At 46.7% G+C, this 18,002-nt stretch overlaps 1 protein-coding gene across 1 annotated transcript; it reads left to right on the top strand.

The window, feature by feature from the left end:
* Positions 1–3,639: 3,639 nt before the first annotated feature.
* Positions 3,640–6,532, top strand: ASIP (agouti signaling protein). Its single transcript, XM_061209228.1, has 3 exons — positions 3,640–3,799; positions 5,042–5,106; positions 6,356–6,532. The coding sequence occupies exons 1-3, from the start codon at positions 3,640–3,642 to the stop codon at positions 6,530–6,532; spliced, it is 402 nt and encodes a 133-aa protein (XP_061065211.1).
* The last annotated feature ends 11,470 nt before the right edge of the window (positions 6,533–18,002 follow it).

The following is an 18,002-nucleotide window of genomic DNA, read 5'->3' as shown; positions in this document are numbered from 1 at the left end:
AGGATCATCAGTACCTTTACCCAAAGAAGCAGTTAATTACTTCAATCAGTTAGTAGATATTGAGAGAGCAGACGTGACATGCTTGCTTGCCTAACAGCCCCTCGCGATTCTCACAATCTAGACAGGGTCAGCAGACTTTCTGTGAAAGGCCAGAGAGTAAATACTTTATGCTTTGTGGACCACATAGGGTCTCTGTTAGGTTGTTTTTTTTTTTAATAGAACACTTTACAAACATGAAAACCATTTTTAGCTTGAAGACTGTACAAATGCTACACGAAATATGGAAAGGGCAAACGAATACTGCAGTCACTAACAGCTACAGATTCAGCCTCAGTGGTAAGTAAATAAATGCTTGTATAACAAGCTAAGTACTGTGCTTAGGTCAGAAGTGGTCAGGCGTAAGAAGTGGTAAAGGAGGAGCTTTGTATGGGGACCAGGAAGTAGCCAAGCTTGGCTAGGATATATACTTCCTATAGGAAAAGATAAAGCTGGAAAGGAATGTGGAAGGCAGGTTGGGAGGGCTCTGGTGCCTTTTTAAGCCTATGGATTATGTATTTCATTTGGTAGTCAGGGTAACCCCTGCAGAGGAATAGAATGCTTGGAATCCAGCAGCAGCCTCTTAATTGGTTTTCCTTCCTTTCAGTCTTGTCCCTTCCATCCCCACACCCCAGTCAGAGGGATCTTTCTACAATGCAAATCTGAACAAGTCCCTCCCCCTATTCAAAACTTTTCATTCATTTCCCATCGACCTTAAGATATTGTTCAAACTCCTTACCATGGTTTACAAGTCCCATCATGATCTGGCCCCTGCTTCCATCTCCTTTTATGTTTATTTGCCAGCCTTACTGATCTTTTCTAGGTCCTCAAATGCACCATCCTCTCTTGCCTTTGGATCTTCATGTATATGGTTCTCAGTGTCTGCAACACTGCCATCACCACCTCCACTCGCCTCTCCAACATGGATAAGTCCAAATCAGCCCTCTGTTTTCAGCTTCAATGCAACATGCTTCAAGAGACCTTCCCTAATCCATGCACTAGTTGAGGTCTCCCATAGCACAAGCTTTATTAGAATAACTTATTTAACTTGTCAGTCATCCCTGATAGAATGTAAGCTCTGTAAGGACAGGCATCACTGTGTATCTTGATCACTATTGTTACCCAAGAATCTAGCATAGCACTGGTTCATAGTTGGTACTTAACAAATATTTTTTAACTAGATGAATGAATGTATGTATGAATGAATGAATGAAAGGAAATGGGGCTTTATTTAAAAGGAAGCTTAGTCTGGTTATATGTTCTAGAGTCAAGGAGGCCAGTGAGGAGGCTCTTATGGAAGACCAAGCGGGAGGAACTAGGCTGCTAGGGACAGAAGGAATGGAAAGGGAGGGAGGGTTGTGAGAATTGGGGGGAGTGAAAATCACTAGAACTTAATGACTGATTGACTGGGTGTGGGGAACAAGAGAGAAGGAGAAATTGCTCTCCAAGCTGAGAGCCCAGCAGCATCATTAGAGAGAGAGAGAGGGAGTCCTGCTAGGAAGAGAGGTCCAAGTTACTGCTTGGGGCTTGTCACTGTGCCAGGTTCATGGTCATAGAAATGAGTAAAACATGACCTTTTTTTTTATCAAGTGGGAGAGACAAACACATAAACAATGTGATAAAGGATTTGACAGAGAACAGTACAAAGTTCTGAGAAGCAGAGAATGGAGCAAATTACTATGCCTCAGTCCCCAGACTTTCCTGATAAAGGTTTGTTTGGGTTAACTATTGCTGATAGGGACTAGAAACCTCAGAGATCGAACTGCATGGAGCTGGGAAACTTAGGGCCTCAAAAAATGTTTTGGGCTCTAGGGCCTGAGGAGATGTATTGTCCCACCACACAAAAAAAGATGTGAGCTGCTTGAAAAACCTCTGTATTGCCTCTTTCTGTTTTATAGATTGGGATTCTTCAAGTCATTGTTTATTTGAAAAAAGAGTTTCCCTGCTAAATGAATGCAAACCACTCACCTAGCCCACTCCCCTCATTTTACCAAAAAGAAAATTAGAGTCCATTAAAAAAAAAAAAAAGAATGGATTTGTCCAAAGTCACGCATTTACTAATGCTTAAGCCAAGACAAGAACTCAGAGGTCCTGACTCCGAGCCCAGGGCTCATTCTATTGACTCACTACCAGGCTTTGAGAAAGAAAATTGGTGGCCAGTTCATGATAGGCAAATAAATGCCCATTGATGAAAGAATCTGAAGGAATCAGAAGAAATGGAGTTAGGGCTGAGAGAGGTAGAGGATGGACTTCAAAAGGAAGGGACTGTCCCCTCTACCTTTAAGAAGTTTAGAATGAGGTTGGAGGCTGGCTATCTGGGTCCTCCTTCTCCTGGAATGTAACAGAAATGGAGAAAATTTTACTCTAAAAAATCTGAGGGCTGGGAGGAATAGGCTAGAAATTGCCAGGCTGAGCCCAGGAATGGGCAGGACCAGCACGAGCAGATTGTTTTATTCTCTTCTCACCCACTATGCCTTATGGCAGGGCCAGAGAACCTTGGGAAAGCAGTCTCAGCTTTTTCCCAGACCAGAAAGAACACGCACAGGGTGGGTGAGGAGTAGGGATTCCACACTCAGAGAAGATGAAGATGCTGTTGAAGCTGTGAGCCCTCACTAAGCCAAACCTAGACATTCATGGGAAGAAATCCACTCTGGGATCTGTCTGGTTCATCAAAATCCAGCTAGCAATAAATCATAAATACAGTTAGCCTATTTGAACAGGTCCATCCTATCCTCCTGACGCAAACCATATCTGCATTTATTTCCTCTGGATGTCGGAATATAGCATATGCAATGACTTACACACTTGTCCAAAAAAGCCATTTATCCCTACACCTTCTCATTCAGTCTTAACTCATGAGCCTTATTCTCTGCACTTCAGTAAGACCTCTGCCACTGTGAGGCATTACTGGGGACCTTTCAAGAACTCTGCCCAAGCCTAGGGTCTCCTGGGGCCACTGACTTAAAAAACCCCAGCACCCCACCCTCTGGAAGGCAGAGGGTGCAATTGCAATGCATTCCTTTTCTCTTTGCTTCAGTCTCCCTCCCTTTTTTTAACAAAATAAATTTATTTATTTATTTATGTATGGCTGTGTTGGGTCTTCATTGCTGCGTGCGGGCTTTCTCTAGTTGGGGCAAGTGGGAGCTACTCTTCATTGCTGTGCGCGGGCTTCACATTGTGGTGGCTTCTCTTGTTGCGGAGCACGGGCTCTAGGCGTGTGGCTTCAGTAGTTGTGGCTCACGGGCTCAGTAGTTGTGGTGCACGGGCTTAGTTGCTCCACAGCATGTGGGATGTTCCCGGACCAGGGCTCGAACCCGTGTCGCCTGCATTGGCAGGCAGATTCTTAACCACTGCGCCACCAGGGAAGTCCCTCCCTCCCTTTCTTGTCTTTCTTTCTTCCTCTCCCATCTCTCCTTTTCTCTCTTCTTCCTTCATCAGTTCCCCTTCCCTGTCCTAAGCCTTGCTGGTCCTCCAGCTCCCCTGGGACACTGGGGTGTGGAATGGGGTCAGAGCACCAGCCCAAAAAAAGCAGGAGGGCACATCCATTTGCCAGGACCCCTGGCCCACCTGACTGCCTTCTCTGTCCCACTCAGGCCTCCCGGAATGGATGTCACCCGCCTCCTCCTGGCTACCCTGCTGGTCTGCCTGTGCTCCCTCACTGCCTACAGCCACCTGGCACCTGAGGAAAAGCCCAGAGATGAAAGGAGCCTGAGGAGCAACTCTTCCATGAACCTGTTGGATTTCCCTTCTGTCTCTATTGTGGGTAGGTAGCCTGGCCTGGGGCCCAGCCTCCAGGCTCTGGCCCAAGAGAACTGCAGGATGTCAAACACACTCCCCAAGCTGATACCAGGATCCACTGCCATAGGTCAGAGCTCCTTCGTGCTCATTCCTCAAAACAATCCTGGAGGAATAAAGTGCCCCTTAACTCATTTGGTTTAGGAAAGCCCTGCCTGCCACCAATCGAATACGCAGCTTAGCATGTTAGAGGCTCTGAGAAACCTTAAATTCATGACACTTGGTGAATTTGGTTTAACTTACCATTTCTGAAACTTAATGAGTCATGGAACTCCTATCAATGGTAAAAATTTTAGGAAATGCTGCAGAATATAACCAAGTCTGGGATGAACTAGTCCTTTCATGCCAGGGTTGAGAATTGAAAATGACTGCTTGGGAGAAAATATCAGGGGCATTAGAGCCTGGCATGGAGATCTTCTGGTTTGACTTCATCTGACAATAATAATAATAACATATATACTTATTTTGTGCTAGGCACTGTGAAGTATTATTTTTATTCCTATTTTATTTCACAGCTAAGTAAATTAAGTCTTAGAAAAGTTAAGTAACTAACACCCAGTTCTTAATTGGCAAAGCCAGAATTCAAACCCAAGTGTTTAACTCCAGAACCTAAGCTCAAAACTAATATTCCTTGCTGACTTGTCTCTCACTTCAAAAAGAGGATATTCTAGATATATCAGGGAAGGGACTGGGGCACATTAACATTGATTGATCACCTTCGATGTGTCAGACTTTGCACTTTATAAACATACCTCATTTATCCTCAAAACAACTCTTCAAGGTAGGTATTACAGTATCCTACTTGCAGATGAGAAAACTGAGTCTTAAGGAGATTAAGTAGGTTGCTCAAGGCCACAAAGCTGTTATATGGCAGAGTCAGGATTCAAATCAGGTATGCCTGGCTCCAAAGCTCTGAGAAATGGAAAATAGGGATACAGGAAAAACAAGTCCATCCATGTACAAGACACTGAGTCCATTTTCCAGGGCCGCCTTTGCTTTCCCTCAGAGCACTCTTTGCTCTCAGTTTCTGGCTCCAGGTCTGCAGCCAGGCTAACAAGAACCTGCTGGCCTAAGTCCCAAGATGTGATCTATCCAGCCAACCCTTCATCCTCTCCCCTACCCTGGGGCTTCCTGGAGCCCCCTCTGCTCCTCCCACTTCATTGCAGCTCAGGGCCCTCAGAGACTGGCTTTGCTCCTTCTCTCCTTGAAGCACAGAACAAGAAATCCAAAAAGATCAGCAGAAAAGAAGCGGAAAAAAAGAAAAGATCTTCCAAGGTAGGCCTGGGAGCTCACATTGTTGGGGTGGGACTGGACTTAAAGGGAGAGGATCCCCAAGCTCTGGCTAGGAACTAAATAAAAGATTTCCCAGGCCTGCATGCCCAAAAGAAACTGAAAGCTACCAAAACTTCCTGGCCTCAAGCCCTGAACCATACCCCCAGGAGCTGAGGCCCAGAAAGCTAAGGTTCACTGAGCAAAATAGCTTACCTGCTAAAAAGCATCTTCCTATACTAGCTCACACCCTGCCTGAAATTTCACCATCACTCATTCTTTTGGATGAATGCAATGTTTCCCAAACCTCAGTCATTTCAGAACCATTTCCACAACTTTTACCATATCTGAGTTTCACCTATTTAATATATTTGTTTAAAATTAAAACTTTAGTTTTAAAACTTTTCTATCATGGTTATATAGTTATTTAAAAACCTATATAAACATGATAGAAAACCAGTATCACTTGACATAAATAGAAAGTAACCCTAAAAATAAGTAAAATGAAAATAAAACCTTGTTTTTTGAAAACTCAGTTCCTCAGTTACACTAGACACATTTCAAGTACTCAGCAGCCACATATGGCTGACTGGTGGCTGGTGGACAGCACAGCAAAGAATGTCCCCAGGAAAGGGAGTAGCAAACTCAAAGCTCCTGCAGTAGGAACTCATTTCTTGTGTTCGGTGCACAGAAGGCAGTGTGCTAAAGACCCCTGGGAGAGGTGGGCAGGCCAAACCACAGAGGGCCTCAAGGACCAAAGTAAGGGGGAGGAGGGTGTGCTTTAACCCCAAGTGTGATGCCATCATAGGTCTTCTAAGAGGTCCCTTTTGTGCACTGGAGGTTGGACTGTAAGGGGGCAAGAGCAGCAGACAGGGGCCTAGCCCAGGATAGCAGCGGTTAGTGAAGCAGTAGGTAGACTCCGGATCTATTGTGAAGGCAGAACTGACAGGGATTGTGGCTACACCGGAAGGGGAAGGCAACAGAGACGGTAGTTAAAAACGGTGGAGCTGAGTGGGATGCCCTAGGGAGAGAAGAGGCCAGGCCGGAGCCAGTTAAGTTCTGATGAAGTGGGGCATTGTTGGGGGAGCAGGTGGGGACCCGCTGGGGTGCCCTGTGGGCATCAGTCGAGCGGGCGGTGGGCAGCAGGTGGGGATGTCTGGTCGGGGGCCTCCATAGTCCAAGGAGTTCCCAGGCAGAGGTGAGGATCAGTGGGGCGGACGTGGACTGCTCGGGCAGCCCCGGCGTTTCCCCGCAGAAAAAGGCTTCGATGAAGAAGGTGGCACGGCCCCGGCCCCCGCCGCCTGGCCCCTGCGTGGCCACCCGCGACAGCTGCAAGCCGCCGGCGCCTGCCTGCTGCGACCCGTGCGCCTTCTGCCAGTGCCGCTTCTTCCGCAGCGCCTGTTCCTGCCGCGTGCTCAACCCCACCTGCTGAGCGCGCTTCTGGGTGGTGGGCGGGGTGGGTCGGGGCTTCCAGGGGCGGGGCTCCCCGGACGGGCCCTTCTGGGGCGGGCGATCTCTAGTAGGTGTGGCTTCCTAGAACAGGGTGTGGGGGTGGCTACTGACGTTGGGACGGAGCTTTCAGGAGGCGGGGCTTCAAGGAGACTCGGCTTGGGCTGGGCTAAAATCCAAATATATGTAGGCTAATCAAAGGTGTGTGGCTGTTTCTTTAAAGAACCCAAAAGATCCTTTTCCCTTCGCCGGGTCCCCTTCACCGCAGAAGTTCCGCGGGCTGCGCACTTGCTCTCTCCTGGGCCTGGGGAAACCTGGTTACCTGGCCCTGAGGCTGCCCTCCTGGTAAGCCCATCTCTGGGTGTGGCCGCCAGAGACAATGCTGCCCCCTTCCTTTAAGCCTGGGAACACCCGAAGCTGCCTCCAAAACCAGGGAGGCAGAAAGGAACCATTAAGGAACTGCCTTTCAGTGTTTCACCCTTTCCCCCTTCTAAGGAGCTCCCCTCAGCACCCCCCAAAACAAGAAAGGCTACAACTCCATACACAGTGTCACTGGGCTGTCTGTCCTAAGGGGTCTGCGGATACAAACTGGGGTGGCTGATTGTGACTGGGCATTGCTCTGGCCTGAGGACCGTAGAGCCTTAGGAGGCTCCCCCAAAATGGCTAGCCTAAGAGACAAATAAAGGAGGGCGGTAGTCTACTGGAGAGGTCTGAGGACCTCAAAGAATCAAAGGAAAAGCCATACAACAAGCCTCAGAAAGGATAGGACTCTAAGGGATGTGAAAGGAGCCAGGTCAAAGAAAACAATGGGCAATGTTTTCAGGGCAAGACTATGGGATAAGTCACCTCCAACAGCTTCAGTTCTTGCATGGGACCATTCATAATTCAAATGCCCTAGAAAGAGAATCTGATTGAGTTTTCCCACTCCCACGCTAAATGAACACTGATCATTGGTCCCAGCCATTTTTTTTTTTTTTTTAATTTTATTTATTTATTTATGGCTGTGTTGGGTCTTCGTTTCTGTGCGAGGGCTTTCTCTAGTTGCGGCAAGTGGGGGCCACTCTTCATCGCAGTGCGCGGGCCTCTCACTATCGCGGCCTCTCTTGTTGCGGAGCACAGGCTCCAGACGCGCAGGCTCAGTAATTGTGGCTCACGGGCCTAGTTGCTCGGCGGCATGTGGGATCTTCCCAGACCAGGGCTCGAACCCGTGTCCCCTGCATTTGCAGGCAGATTCTCAACCACTGCGCCACCAGGGAAGCCCGGTCCCCAGCCATTTTTAATTCTGAAAGCCTAGAGTTTGGGCTCTCCCAAGTAGGAAACAGGTGTTCAGGGATCCTTCCTCACTCCCTGCCCCGGCTCTGTCAGCCAGGAAGGAGGCAGTGGGCCTGGGCGTGGTGAGTAGGCAGCAACTTTTGTCCTGGATTATCAGGGGCCTGTCTCCTAGTGTCCCAAACTGTTGCCTGAGATTCTATCCTTAGAGATTCTGAGTCTGTGGGAAATTGAAATGCAGCATTTTATCTCTGGAAGGACCCTGGGAGGTGCTGTTTTGGGGAGAGAGGTGGTAAAGGTAGGAACAGGGTCTATGTGGGCGCAGTCACATGAAAACTCCCAGCACCTTGAGAGGAAAGGGTTCTAAATGACATCACCTACTTGCCCTGCTTGGCTGAGGGCATCCCTGCCAGTGAAAAGGTAGAAAAGCTGAGGTTTCACCTGTCAGCATCTCCCAGAGCTGGAGCTCTTCCCCAAGGAATCACTATAAGCAAGAAAGGAGAAACTGCAAACGATGGTGATGTAAGAAGATAATTGTTTTGTTAAAAAATAATAACAAGGCCTGTCTGTACACGAGAAAGACTCTAGAAAGAGGCTATGTGACAGAATAATGTGGAGCAGTTGCCTCAGCCCTGGTAACCACCATGTATCTCGGTCCTTGGAGGTGAGGACAGTTGGGCTCCGGGGTCAGCACAGATGGGGCCACCTCCCCTGACGCACTTGTCAACTTACAATCTTCCCTCTTTCAAATGTTTTAAAACTCCCTCCTTTCCAAGGACCTTTCTCAACTGGAAACCCATGTTGTGCCTGCAGTGACATAACCAGTGTGGAATGGAGGAGGCAAACATCAGACCCTGGACTGGACCGAGCTCGAGCCACCTAGACAGAGCACACACACAAAAAGATGGGTGCTCCAGGCTAGGCTGGGGACACGATTCTGCACATTGGGAAAGTCTGTGTTTCTCTGGGCTTCCATTTACTTGTCTGTAAAATGGGATATAATCACTCTTGCTGTTCTTGTTATAAATCTGAGATAGTGTTGCTTCTTATACCTTAACACAACAAGCAACATAAACACACAGACAGAGAAAAGCTACCAGTTGCTTGTTTTTGTTTTCTGTCATTTAGGCTGCAAGCCCACAGGGCAAGAACCTTTTGTTCCTTGTACCACAGCTGCTGCTGAGTAAATGTCATCAGTAATTAGAATATTGGGAATATACTGCAGCGGCTGCTCCTGTGTTTTCCAGACATTGCTCACCTACCAGGCACCATTTGGCCCCTATGAGTGAGGCCAGAGATGCAAAGCCAAAGACCCAGTCCATCAGTGACAAAACCACTAGGCTGCTGGGTCCAGACAACCGCATGGAAGCCCAACCCATTCACTCATTCAGCAAATGTGTATTGAGCACGTACTAGGTGCCAGGCATTGTGCCAGGTGCTGTGAATACTGTGGTGAACAAGTCTAATCCTCTCCTTACAGAGCTCATGGTCCAGTGGACCATGACCACCAGCCCTTGTTAAAGGTTAGAACCATTGTTAGCATGTTTGGTCTGTTCCCTCAGACTCTCAGTTCTTACTTCTGTTGACTCAGATCCCTGGTTAGGTATTTATCTGCCCAAGTTCCCCTTCAGCTTGAGAGCCTAAGATTCATCCACCTTTTCAGAATTCCTCCTCAAGCCTTAGGGTCCTGAGAGAATGGTTCTGGGTCTCTGCAAAATCCTGCCTGAGTGACCAGAATTGGAATACATCTGTGACTCAGAGTTGTGAAGATGTGGGACACACATACCCTATTTCCCACACCATTATTCATATTTCTCTCCCCCCTGCCCCATACACACACAAAGTGCAAAGGTGAATTCTGTCCTAGATATATTCTACTTTTGTGGCTATTGATTTAGGATTAGGATCATTTCTTCCTGTAGAGCATGGCCTTACACTTGTGCCAAAGTTCTCACAGTGTGGCCTTGAATAAGTCACTGACCTCTTGATGCTACTACCATTTCCCCATTTGCAAAATTCAGAGTAAATCAGAATGTTTTGGTTGCAAACAACAGAAACGATTCTGGCTAGCCTAAGAAACAAATAAAGGGGGGTGGTAGTCTACTGGAGAGGTCTGGAGACCTCAAAGAATCGAAGGAAAAGCCATACAACAGGCCTCAGAAAGGATAGGTCCCTGAGGGATGTGAAAGGAGCCAGGCCGAAGAAACCAATGGACAGCGTTTTCAGGGCAAAGCTATGGGATAAGTCACCTCCAACCACTTCAGTTCTTGCATGGGACCATTCATAATTCAAATTCCCAAGAGAGGGAATCTGATTGACCTGAAGTGGTACCCAGGAAAGGGTGGCCCATCTTGATAGACAGTCCCACAAAGTCTGTTCGAAATGTGGGAGGGATAATTCTCCAATAAAAAAACCCCAAAGATACAGTTACTGGAGGGCAAAATCCACAACTGGCCACTATGAGAGAGCTGGTCTCTGGATTTATTCTGAGGACACTTTTGGCACCAGAAATTCTGCAACATAATCTGAAGCAATGGTTTTCATTTTTTTTTTTAGGAGAGGTACCCTTTCCTCAGTTGAATTCTTAAGGGGGAACCCCATTATATAATACACATTAAAATAGTTTTAAGTTACTATAAGGTTGTAATGATGCACACAAAAATTTGAAATCAGAGATTAGAGATTAATGGTTGCCCTCCCATATCAGCCTCAGCAACCAGTTTGTTTCCATCTTTTGTTTTGGTTGCACAGTACCGACAAAGGTCTAATTCACACAGAGAAGTTGTTGCAAAAGGTTTTAACAGCTCACCCTGTGACCTCAGAACAGTCTCCTGTTAGAAACAGCAAGAGGTTTATTTCAAAATCTAGTCCAGGTGGTCTCCAACGTGTTAAAATTTGGTGCCCAGCACATTTAAACATGAATGTTTTTATTATTATTTATTATTATTTTTAAATGGCTTCAAAGTTTTTCAAAGTAGAAGTTGAAGCTTATGGGTCTACAGAAGCAATATACTTCAAAAACCACTACCCTGAGGGGTAGCAGGTCCTCAGGACCTCAAATCCCTTCCTGGCTTGTGGACCACAGGCCAACCTGATTGGCAATCTTTGGATCCTTACTCTAAGTGCCTCCACCTGTTTGAACAACCACAGATCTAGCATCTTCACCCACTGTCAAGAAATTACTCCCAGTCATACAATAGGAACTTTATAAAGGAATTTAACTCCAAAAACCAATTCCCATGTGTGAAGGGGACAGGATAGGTAAAGAAAAGAATTTAATTTTAACTGAAGTAGCCAAACCATCTGTAGTGAACTTCAGATTAGTCTAGAATAAACGTGTTCCTCCCTTTCTTCTTCCATGCACGAAGTATATTTATTGTGAGGCAAAGGGTGTGTGTGTTGTGGGACTGGGGGTAGGGCAGGAATGTCTTCTGTTTTCTCAGTAAAATCATCAAATGTTTATGTTCACTCCAGAAAAGAGTTTTATACTGATGGTTTGCAGAGACACAGTAGCTATTGTCAGCTCTCCCAGCTGGCTATGGGAGTTGTAGAGTCTGGGAGGTGGCACCACCTAATGGTGATGATGATGATGATGACGATGATGATCGTGCCTTCTTGTTATCTGCGGAGCCCAGCAAATAGCTTCATTCCTTTGACTCTTGAAGATTTTCACATCTTTCAGAGCTCCTCTTTGGAATTCCTGGACCCAGTGGCTGCATAGACTACCAGAGCAATAATAAAATCACGACTACTAAAGAAAAATTAATATAATGATGATGATAAAAACCTTCCTAAATTACCTAATTTTATAAGATCACATTTACAAGCCATTGAGTGAGCTGATTCCTCCCCAAATCAAAAACTAGAGCCTTATGACTTTGGGGAAAAGTTTAGTTTTTTGGGGTTTTTTTCTTTTTTTCTCTCATTATTTATCCCAATGTCTATCAACATCTGGAATTCTGCATAATGTATACATGTCAGAGGTTGCAAAAGAAAAGTAGAGAAGGGGCCTGGGGGGGAAGGGAGGGCAGTGCAGCCCCTGAGGAGCTGGGAAATAAAGAGGGTTATTTGATAAGGGGAAGGGGACATTGAATTCAGTGATCAGCCAAGGGCTACCCCCTTTAAAATCCCAAAGCAGCCTTGGTTTCCCAGTCTTAAATGATCTTGAAATTAATTGATCTTTGTCTAACAGAACCTCCCCACCCCCCTACCCAGGAAGGCCCAACTGTACTGGAGCACCTCAAGTAATCCTCAGTAATTTCACCCAAACCAGAATCATGGAGCCCCCTGCACTGGCTCTGAGATGAGTGCAGAGCCTCTGGAGGGTCCTGAGATGCTCGCCCTCTCCCCAGGATGCCTCTAAGGTTGTTTCCTGCCTTTTGCCAGGGACCCAGGGCTGCTGCTAACAGCCTGAGGCCTATGTGATTTGTAACTATCATAATATCATACTAATAATGTCTATTGATTGAGGCCTGTGGGATCTGCATTTATCATATCATACTAATAATGTCTATTGATTGAGCAGCTACTTCATGCCAGAATGATACCCAAGCTCCCAAATTTGCTTCTTGAGGTAAGAATTATAGTAAATAAGGGAACTTGGGGCTCAGAGAGGCTAGGTATTGTGCCTGGATCTCACACCTCAGCGCTGGGATTCATGCCCAGCCCACCTCATTCCAAAGCCTACGCCCTTAACCACCAGGCCACTGAAAGCCAGGCAAAGGAGATTCTGTCTGCCTAGAGCCGACACCTTGCAGGAGCCTCAGCCCCAAGGTTTTCTCCCATTTTCTCTCCTGGTGCCATTTCTGTCTTCTCCACCTCAGCAGGACACTTGAAACTGCCAGAGACGGCAACCCTGTTCAAATGGGCTAAAGGAAAAAAAGGGAACTTTGTTGTTGTCACAGCACTAAACAGTCCAGTGGGTAGATCTAGTTAGCATAAAGCATGGCTAGATTCAGGTCCTCTGGAATGTGTCACTCTCTCAATTCTATGTTGGTGTCACCCTCAGGCAGACTTCCCGTCATGGGGGCAAAGAAGCAGCTCTAGGCTCACAAGCCTGGCAGCCCTACTGAAGAGAGCGCCTTTTCTCCATTTTCAGGACAGGTGGGTCTCTTTTACAGTTGCCACCTGCTGTGCAACAGGCACTGGGTGGGAGGGGTCGAAAGGGAACTTGTTAGAAATGCAAATTATAGGGCCCCATCTCAGGCCTACTGAATCAGAAGCTCTGGGGGTGAGCCCAGCAATCTGTGTTTTAATAAGCCCTCCAGGTGGTCCTGACACACTCAGGTTTAAGAACCACTGGGTTAGTGGGGATCCATACAAGCCAGCAGTTAGAAGAGCCAGCAAGTTCCCCACAAAGAGACATGCTGAGGCAGGGCATTCTGTTGGACATACCCTGGGTGTATGTTCCCAGCTACTTCTGTTTCTCTCCCTTGTAATAAGGCAAGTATGAGAAGAACTGTGAGTGGGGGCAATCAGACTATCAGGGTACTTAGCAGTGTGAATGTAGGTACCAACTATTTATGGAGTTGTCAGGAAAAGCCCACTGCCCAGCACCTGGGGTCTTTTGGGACCCCTCGGAGGTTGTAACTCCTCCAGCCAGGGAGAGAAGCCAGCAGACCTGAGGGAATCTGGCCCCAAGCACAGCCCGCACGGGGTGCAGGCAGCCCAGGGTAAGCTCCTGGGATCACTGTTGGACAGTTCTCTGTATTGCATCACACCAGATTTCTAGTAAAAATCCTGAAATCCTGGGGTTGAATCTGGACCAACTATGTGAGCTATGTGCCTATCCTTGAGCCAGTTTGGAGAGTGTATCCATGAGGAACTTACTGAAGCTGATTGACAAGGCCTGATCACATAAGCACCCCTGGCTGCCTCCATCACTTCAAGCAGATTTCCTAGCCTTGTCCTCTGGGGTAGTCCTGAGTGGGTCTCAGGGATGAGAATCTGGATTCCTGAGGTTTCCTGAATCCTCAGCTCCCCAAAGCAGAGCCGACCCCTGCCTGCTGCCTCTTGTAGTTCTCCCGGCATAAGCAGCCCCTCACAACCCTCCCAACCCCTCCCGGGTTTTAGTCCATGCTACCTCAAACCCTCCAAGCTCCTCATTACTTGTCTCCAACAAGACTTGAAAAGGGATTCCAGCACATCTAGCCTAGCAAGGCCCTCCCACCATAACCTGCCACGTGGAGGTGGGCAGAGGGCCTTGGTATGCAGGAAAGAGCTCTTGCCTAGAGGCAAGTAGGACACCTAGATCTGCAGGGTGACTTTGGACGTCACTTAAACTCTCTGGGCCCGCATTTCTCCATATACACATGCTGGATTTGGCTCTGTAGATGCTCTAAGTTCCTTCCAAGTTCTAAGATCCTTAGATTTTTCTATAGTACTGTTTAATTTTCTAAATATCCTAAATTTCCTGCCTTCAAAACAGCTCCTTCCCATCCAGTGGTGCCTGACACAGCCCTGAAAACTTGACATAAAACTCTTTATATATTTACAATAGCCAGGACATGGAAGCAACCTAAGTGTCCATCAACAGATGAATGGATAAAGATGCGGCACATATATACAATGGAATATTACTCAGCCATAAAAAGAAACGAAATTGAGTCATTTGTAGTGAGGTGGATGGACCTAGAGTCTGTCATACAGAGTGAAGTAAGTCAGAAAGAGAAAAACAAATACCGTATGCTAACACATATATATGGAATTTTAAAAAAAAAAAGGTCATGAAGAACCTTTTCTTCAAGGTTCTCGAAGAAAAGACGGGAATAAAGACGCAGACCTACTAGAGAATGGACTTGAGGACACGGGGAGGGGGAAGGGTAAGCTGGGACAAAGTGAGAGAGTGGCATAGACATATATACACTACCAAATGTAAAATAGCTACTGGGAAGCAGCCACATAGCATAGGGAGATTAGCATAGCACAGGGAGATTAGCTCGGTACTTTGTGACCACCTAGAGGGGTGGGACAGGGAGGGTGGGAGGGAGGGAGACGCAAGAGGGAAGAGATATGGGGATATATGTATATGTATAGCTGATTCACTTTGTTATAAAGCAGAAACTAACACACCATTGTAAAGCAATTACACTCCAATAAAGATGTTAAAAAAAAAACCCCAAAACTCTTTATATACACGTTATATCACTGACCCTCAAAACAACCATCTGAGGTAGGTACTTCTGTCCTTGCCCAAAGTCACATGGTGAGTTAACAGCAGACCCAGGTCTCCTCCCTTCAAAGCCCAGTCCACTGTTCCACAAAATCCCCCAGGTCTTAACCTCCCTTCTCACTTTCCTGGAAAAAAAAATCCAGTCAGACCAGATACTATAGGACCCTTGGCCAATTCCTTCTTTCCCCATGATGCCCAGGCATCAGGAGTGGAGTTGGGGGGAACAGGAGACGCATCAACTTTCATTGTGGATACCTGGTCAGTGTCAAACATGTGACAGATTAGCAGATCTGAGATCAGAGGTAAGGCTGAGACCAGATGTGAAAGGAGAGGGTGTTTTTTAAAAAAAAGAAAGGTTCTGAGAACTGGCAGGACACCTCCAAAGAGGAAAGGAAAAGGCCAGGATAACAGAAACCAGAACCCCTAGGGGACCGGATGTGGGGTACTACATTGGATCTCACAGAGGGAACATCTGGAAAGGTATTTCTTGAGTCTGGGAGCAGACAGGTTTGAGGGAAGGGAGTGTGGCTGCCATGAAGGATAAGGCGTTTAACCTCTCTGGCTCAGATGAACAGCAGCCCTCCCCCTTTTCTACTGAGAAGAGCTGGGATTCTGGTCTCAGAGTCCTACCAAGTACAAAAACCAGCTCACTCTCTCAAAGCCTGTTTTCTGAACTGTAAAACGGGAATTCAAGTCTCTACAAGGTTATCAGGAGGATTAAGTAAGCGCTTACTTAGAGCAATGGCTGGTACACAATTAGCTGTAAAAGAAATGGCAGTGGGCAGCAGTGGATCTCGGTCTGTTTTGACCACTGGTGTCATGATTAGTTGAGAGGTGGTTCCTGTGTCGTTTGTTGCTAATAATAGTTGAAGTACCAAAGTTTTAAAATTATTTACAGCAGAGTCATAGCATACATTCTTGTAACCTAATGCAACAGCAACTATATGCATGGAGAAAAAAAGGCTGAGAATTAACTGGGCAGGACACCTTGATGAGCATCCAAGCCCGAGAAAGCATGGGGAGGGGCTATTGATCCTCTAGTTTTCAGCCCTTCACGCCTGTCAGACCGCAGGCCATCGACAAGGGTTTTGCTTGACACCATATACTTTTAAAAGTTAGACTAAACAAGCCCTTCTTTCTATCACTCAGATGCATTTGCACTCAAATAGTAGAAGAGGTGGAGTTACAATGCCAGATACAGCCAAGGGCATGCCAAGCATGATGCTGTGGACTCATGGTTGGGAAAGCTGATCTGAGAGGCAGGATTGGCCTCAACCTCCATCTCCTCATGTTCTCCTGTGTACTCAACTCTCACTCAACTCTGGAGGAAGAAATACTAGAGAGCCCCAACGGCAATCCACTACCTTCTGTCAAAACGTCATGCCTTGAGTAGAGCAACCTTCACTTAAACACTCGCCATTTGTCTCACACAAGTGCCTGGCCCAGGACTCAGACCAACCCGAGGTGGAGTCCAGGCAGCACCACTTACTGTGTGATCTTGGGTCAGGCCATTTGGCCTCTCTGAATCTCTCCACTAATTAATACCAGGTAATAGCCAGAGGCTGAGAATACAAAAACAAGCCACAAGTATGAATGTTCAGTCAAGTAGGGTCGTTTCAGGGATCTGTGCAGCTCAAGGATTAAAACTAAGGTCTCATCCTAGTGTTCAAGGGCTCTCCTTCCTGTCTCCCAGGCCACCTTTCTAGCCCTCTACCTCACAGCTCCCCCTATATTACAGTTAAACTTCCTGCCCCCTAACTCACTCCTGCTTAAGTTGTTCTGCTGCCCAAAATGCTCTTGCCTTCAATTCCTATTAAAAATCTTTAGTTCTTTCAAAATCCATTTCAAGGGACTTCCCTTGTGGTCCAGTGGTAGAGAATCCGCCTTCCAATGCAGGGGATGCAGGTTCAATCCCCGATCGGGAAACTAAGATCCCACATGCCACGGGGCAACTAAGCCCATGCGCCGCAACTACTGAGCTCGTGTGCCTCAGCTAGAGAGCCCGCATGCTGCAAACTACAGAGCCCATGCGCTCTGGAGCCCGTGTGCCACAGCTAGATAGAGAAAACCCGTGTACCACAACTAGAGAGAAGCCCGAGCGATGCAACTGGAGAGAAGCCCACGTGCTGCAACGAAAGATCCCAAATGCTGCAAATAAGACCTGACGCAGCCAAAAAAATAAAAAGAAAATAAAATATTAAAAAACAAAACAAAACAACAAAATCCAATTCAAGCATCACCTTTTCCCTCCTGCCTTTCAGTGCTGCCAGGCACACTGAACTCTAAAGCTGAGCAGAGAAAGGGAAGTGCCAAGAGTTGGCAAAGCTGTTTGTATGCCTGCCTTCTCCTTCTAGCTTGAGATTCCCAGCAGGCTGGGGTTAGGTCTCAAACATCCCAGCATACCCATCAGGCCTTCCATGCAGTGGATGACCCTTAGAATAGTCTCTAGTTACCCTTCCCAGGCGGGTTCTTGTTTTTCTCTGACTTCCAAGACCAGAACAGGGGTTCAGTAAATGACGATTTAGGCAAATAGAGAGCCCCATTTCCCACCCACCTTCCTGTGATTTAAATCATGATGAGGCCACTTGTAACTGTGGACTTTAGGAAAGACGTTTAACTTCTATAAGTCTCCATTCTCATCCATAAAACTAGGATAATAATATTACTAAGCTTGTTGCGAGATTAATGAAACTACAAAGCACCTAGCACTCAGTAGGTGCTCAATAAACAACAGTCCCCCAAGGAGCACTGGATCAAGCCAAAGTGGAAATGGGGAGAAAACGAAATTATAAATTGGAACAGAAAAAAATAAGGTAGAGGAAATAAATACAAACAGAGATTACAATAAATATAAATAGGTTAATCTCACCTATTAAATGACTCTTAGGTTGGGTAAAAAACAGGCTTGTTTACAAAAGACACACCTGGACACAAGAGTTCTCTCTTCATTTTACCCATTCTTCCAAGCCCAAGGGTGTGCCTGCAGCCCTTGTCACCCCACACCGCAACACAG

This window comes from Eubalaena glacialis, chromosome 13 (assembly GCF_028564815.1).
Source record: "Eubalaena glacialis isolate mEubGla1 chromosome 13, mEubGla1.1.hap2.+ XY, whole genome shotgun sequence".
Taxonomy (NCBI): Eukaryota; Metazoa; Chordata; class Mammalia; order Artiodactyla; family Balaenidae; genus Eubalaena; species Eubalaena glacialis.
The sequence above is the reverse complement of the archived record's forward strand: the minus strand, read 5'-3'. Positions and strand labels throughout refer to the sequence as shown.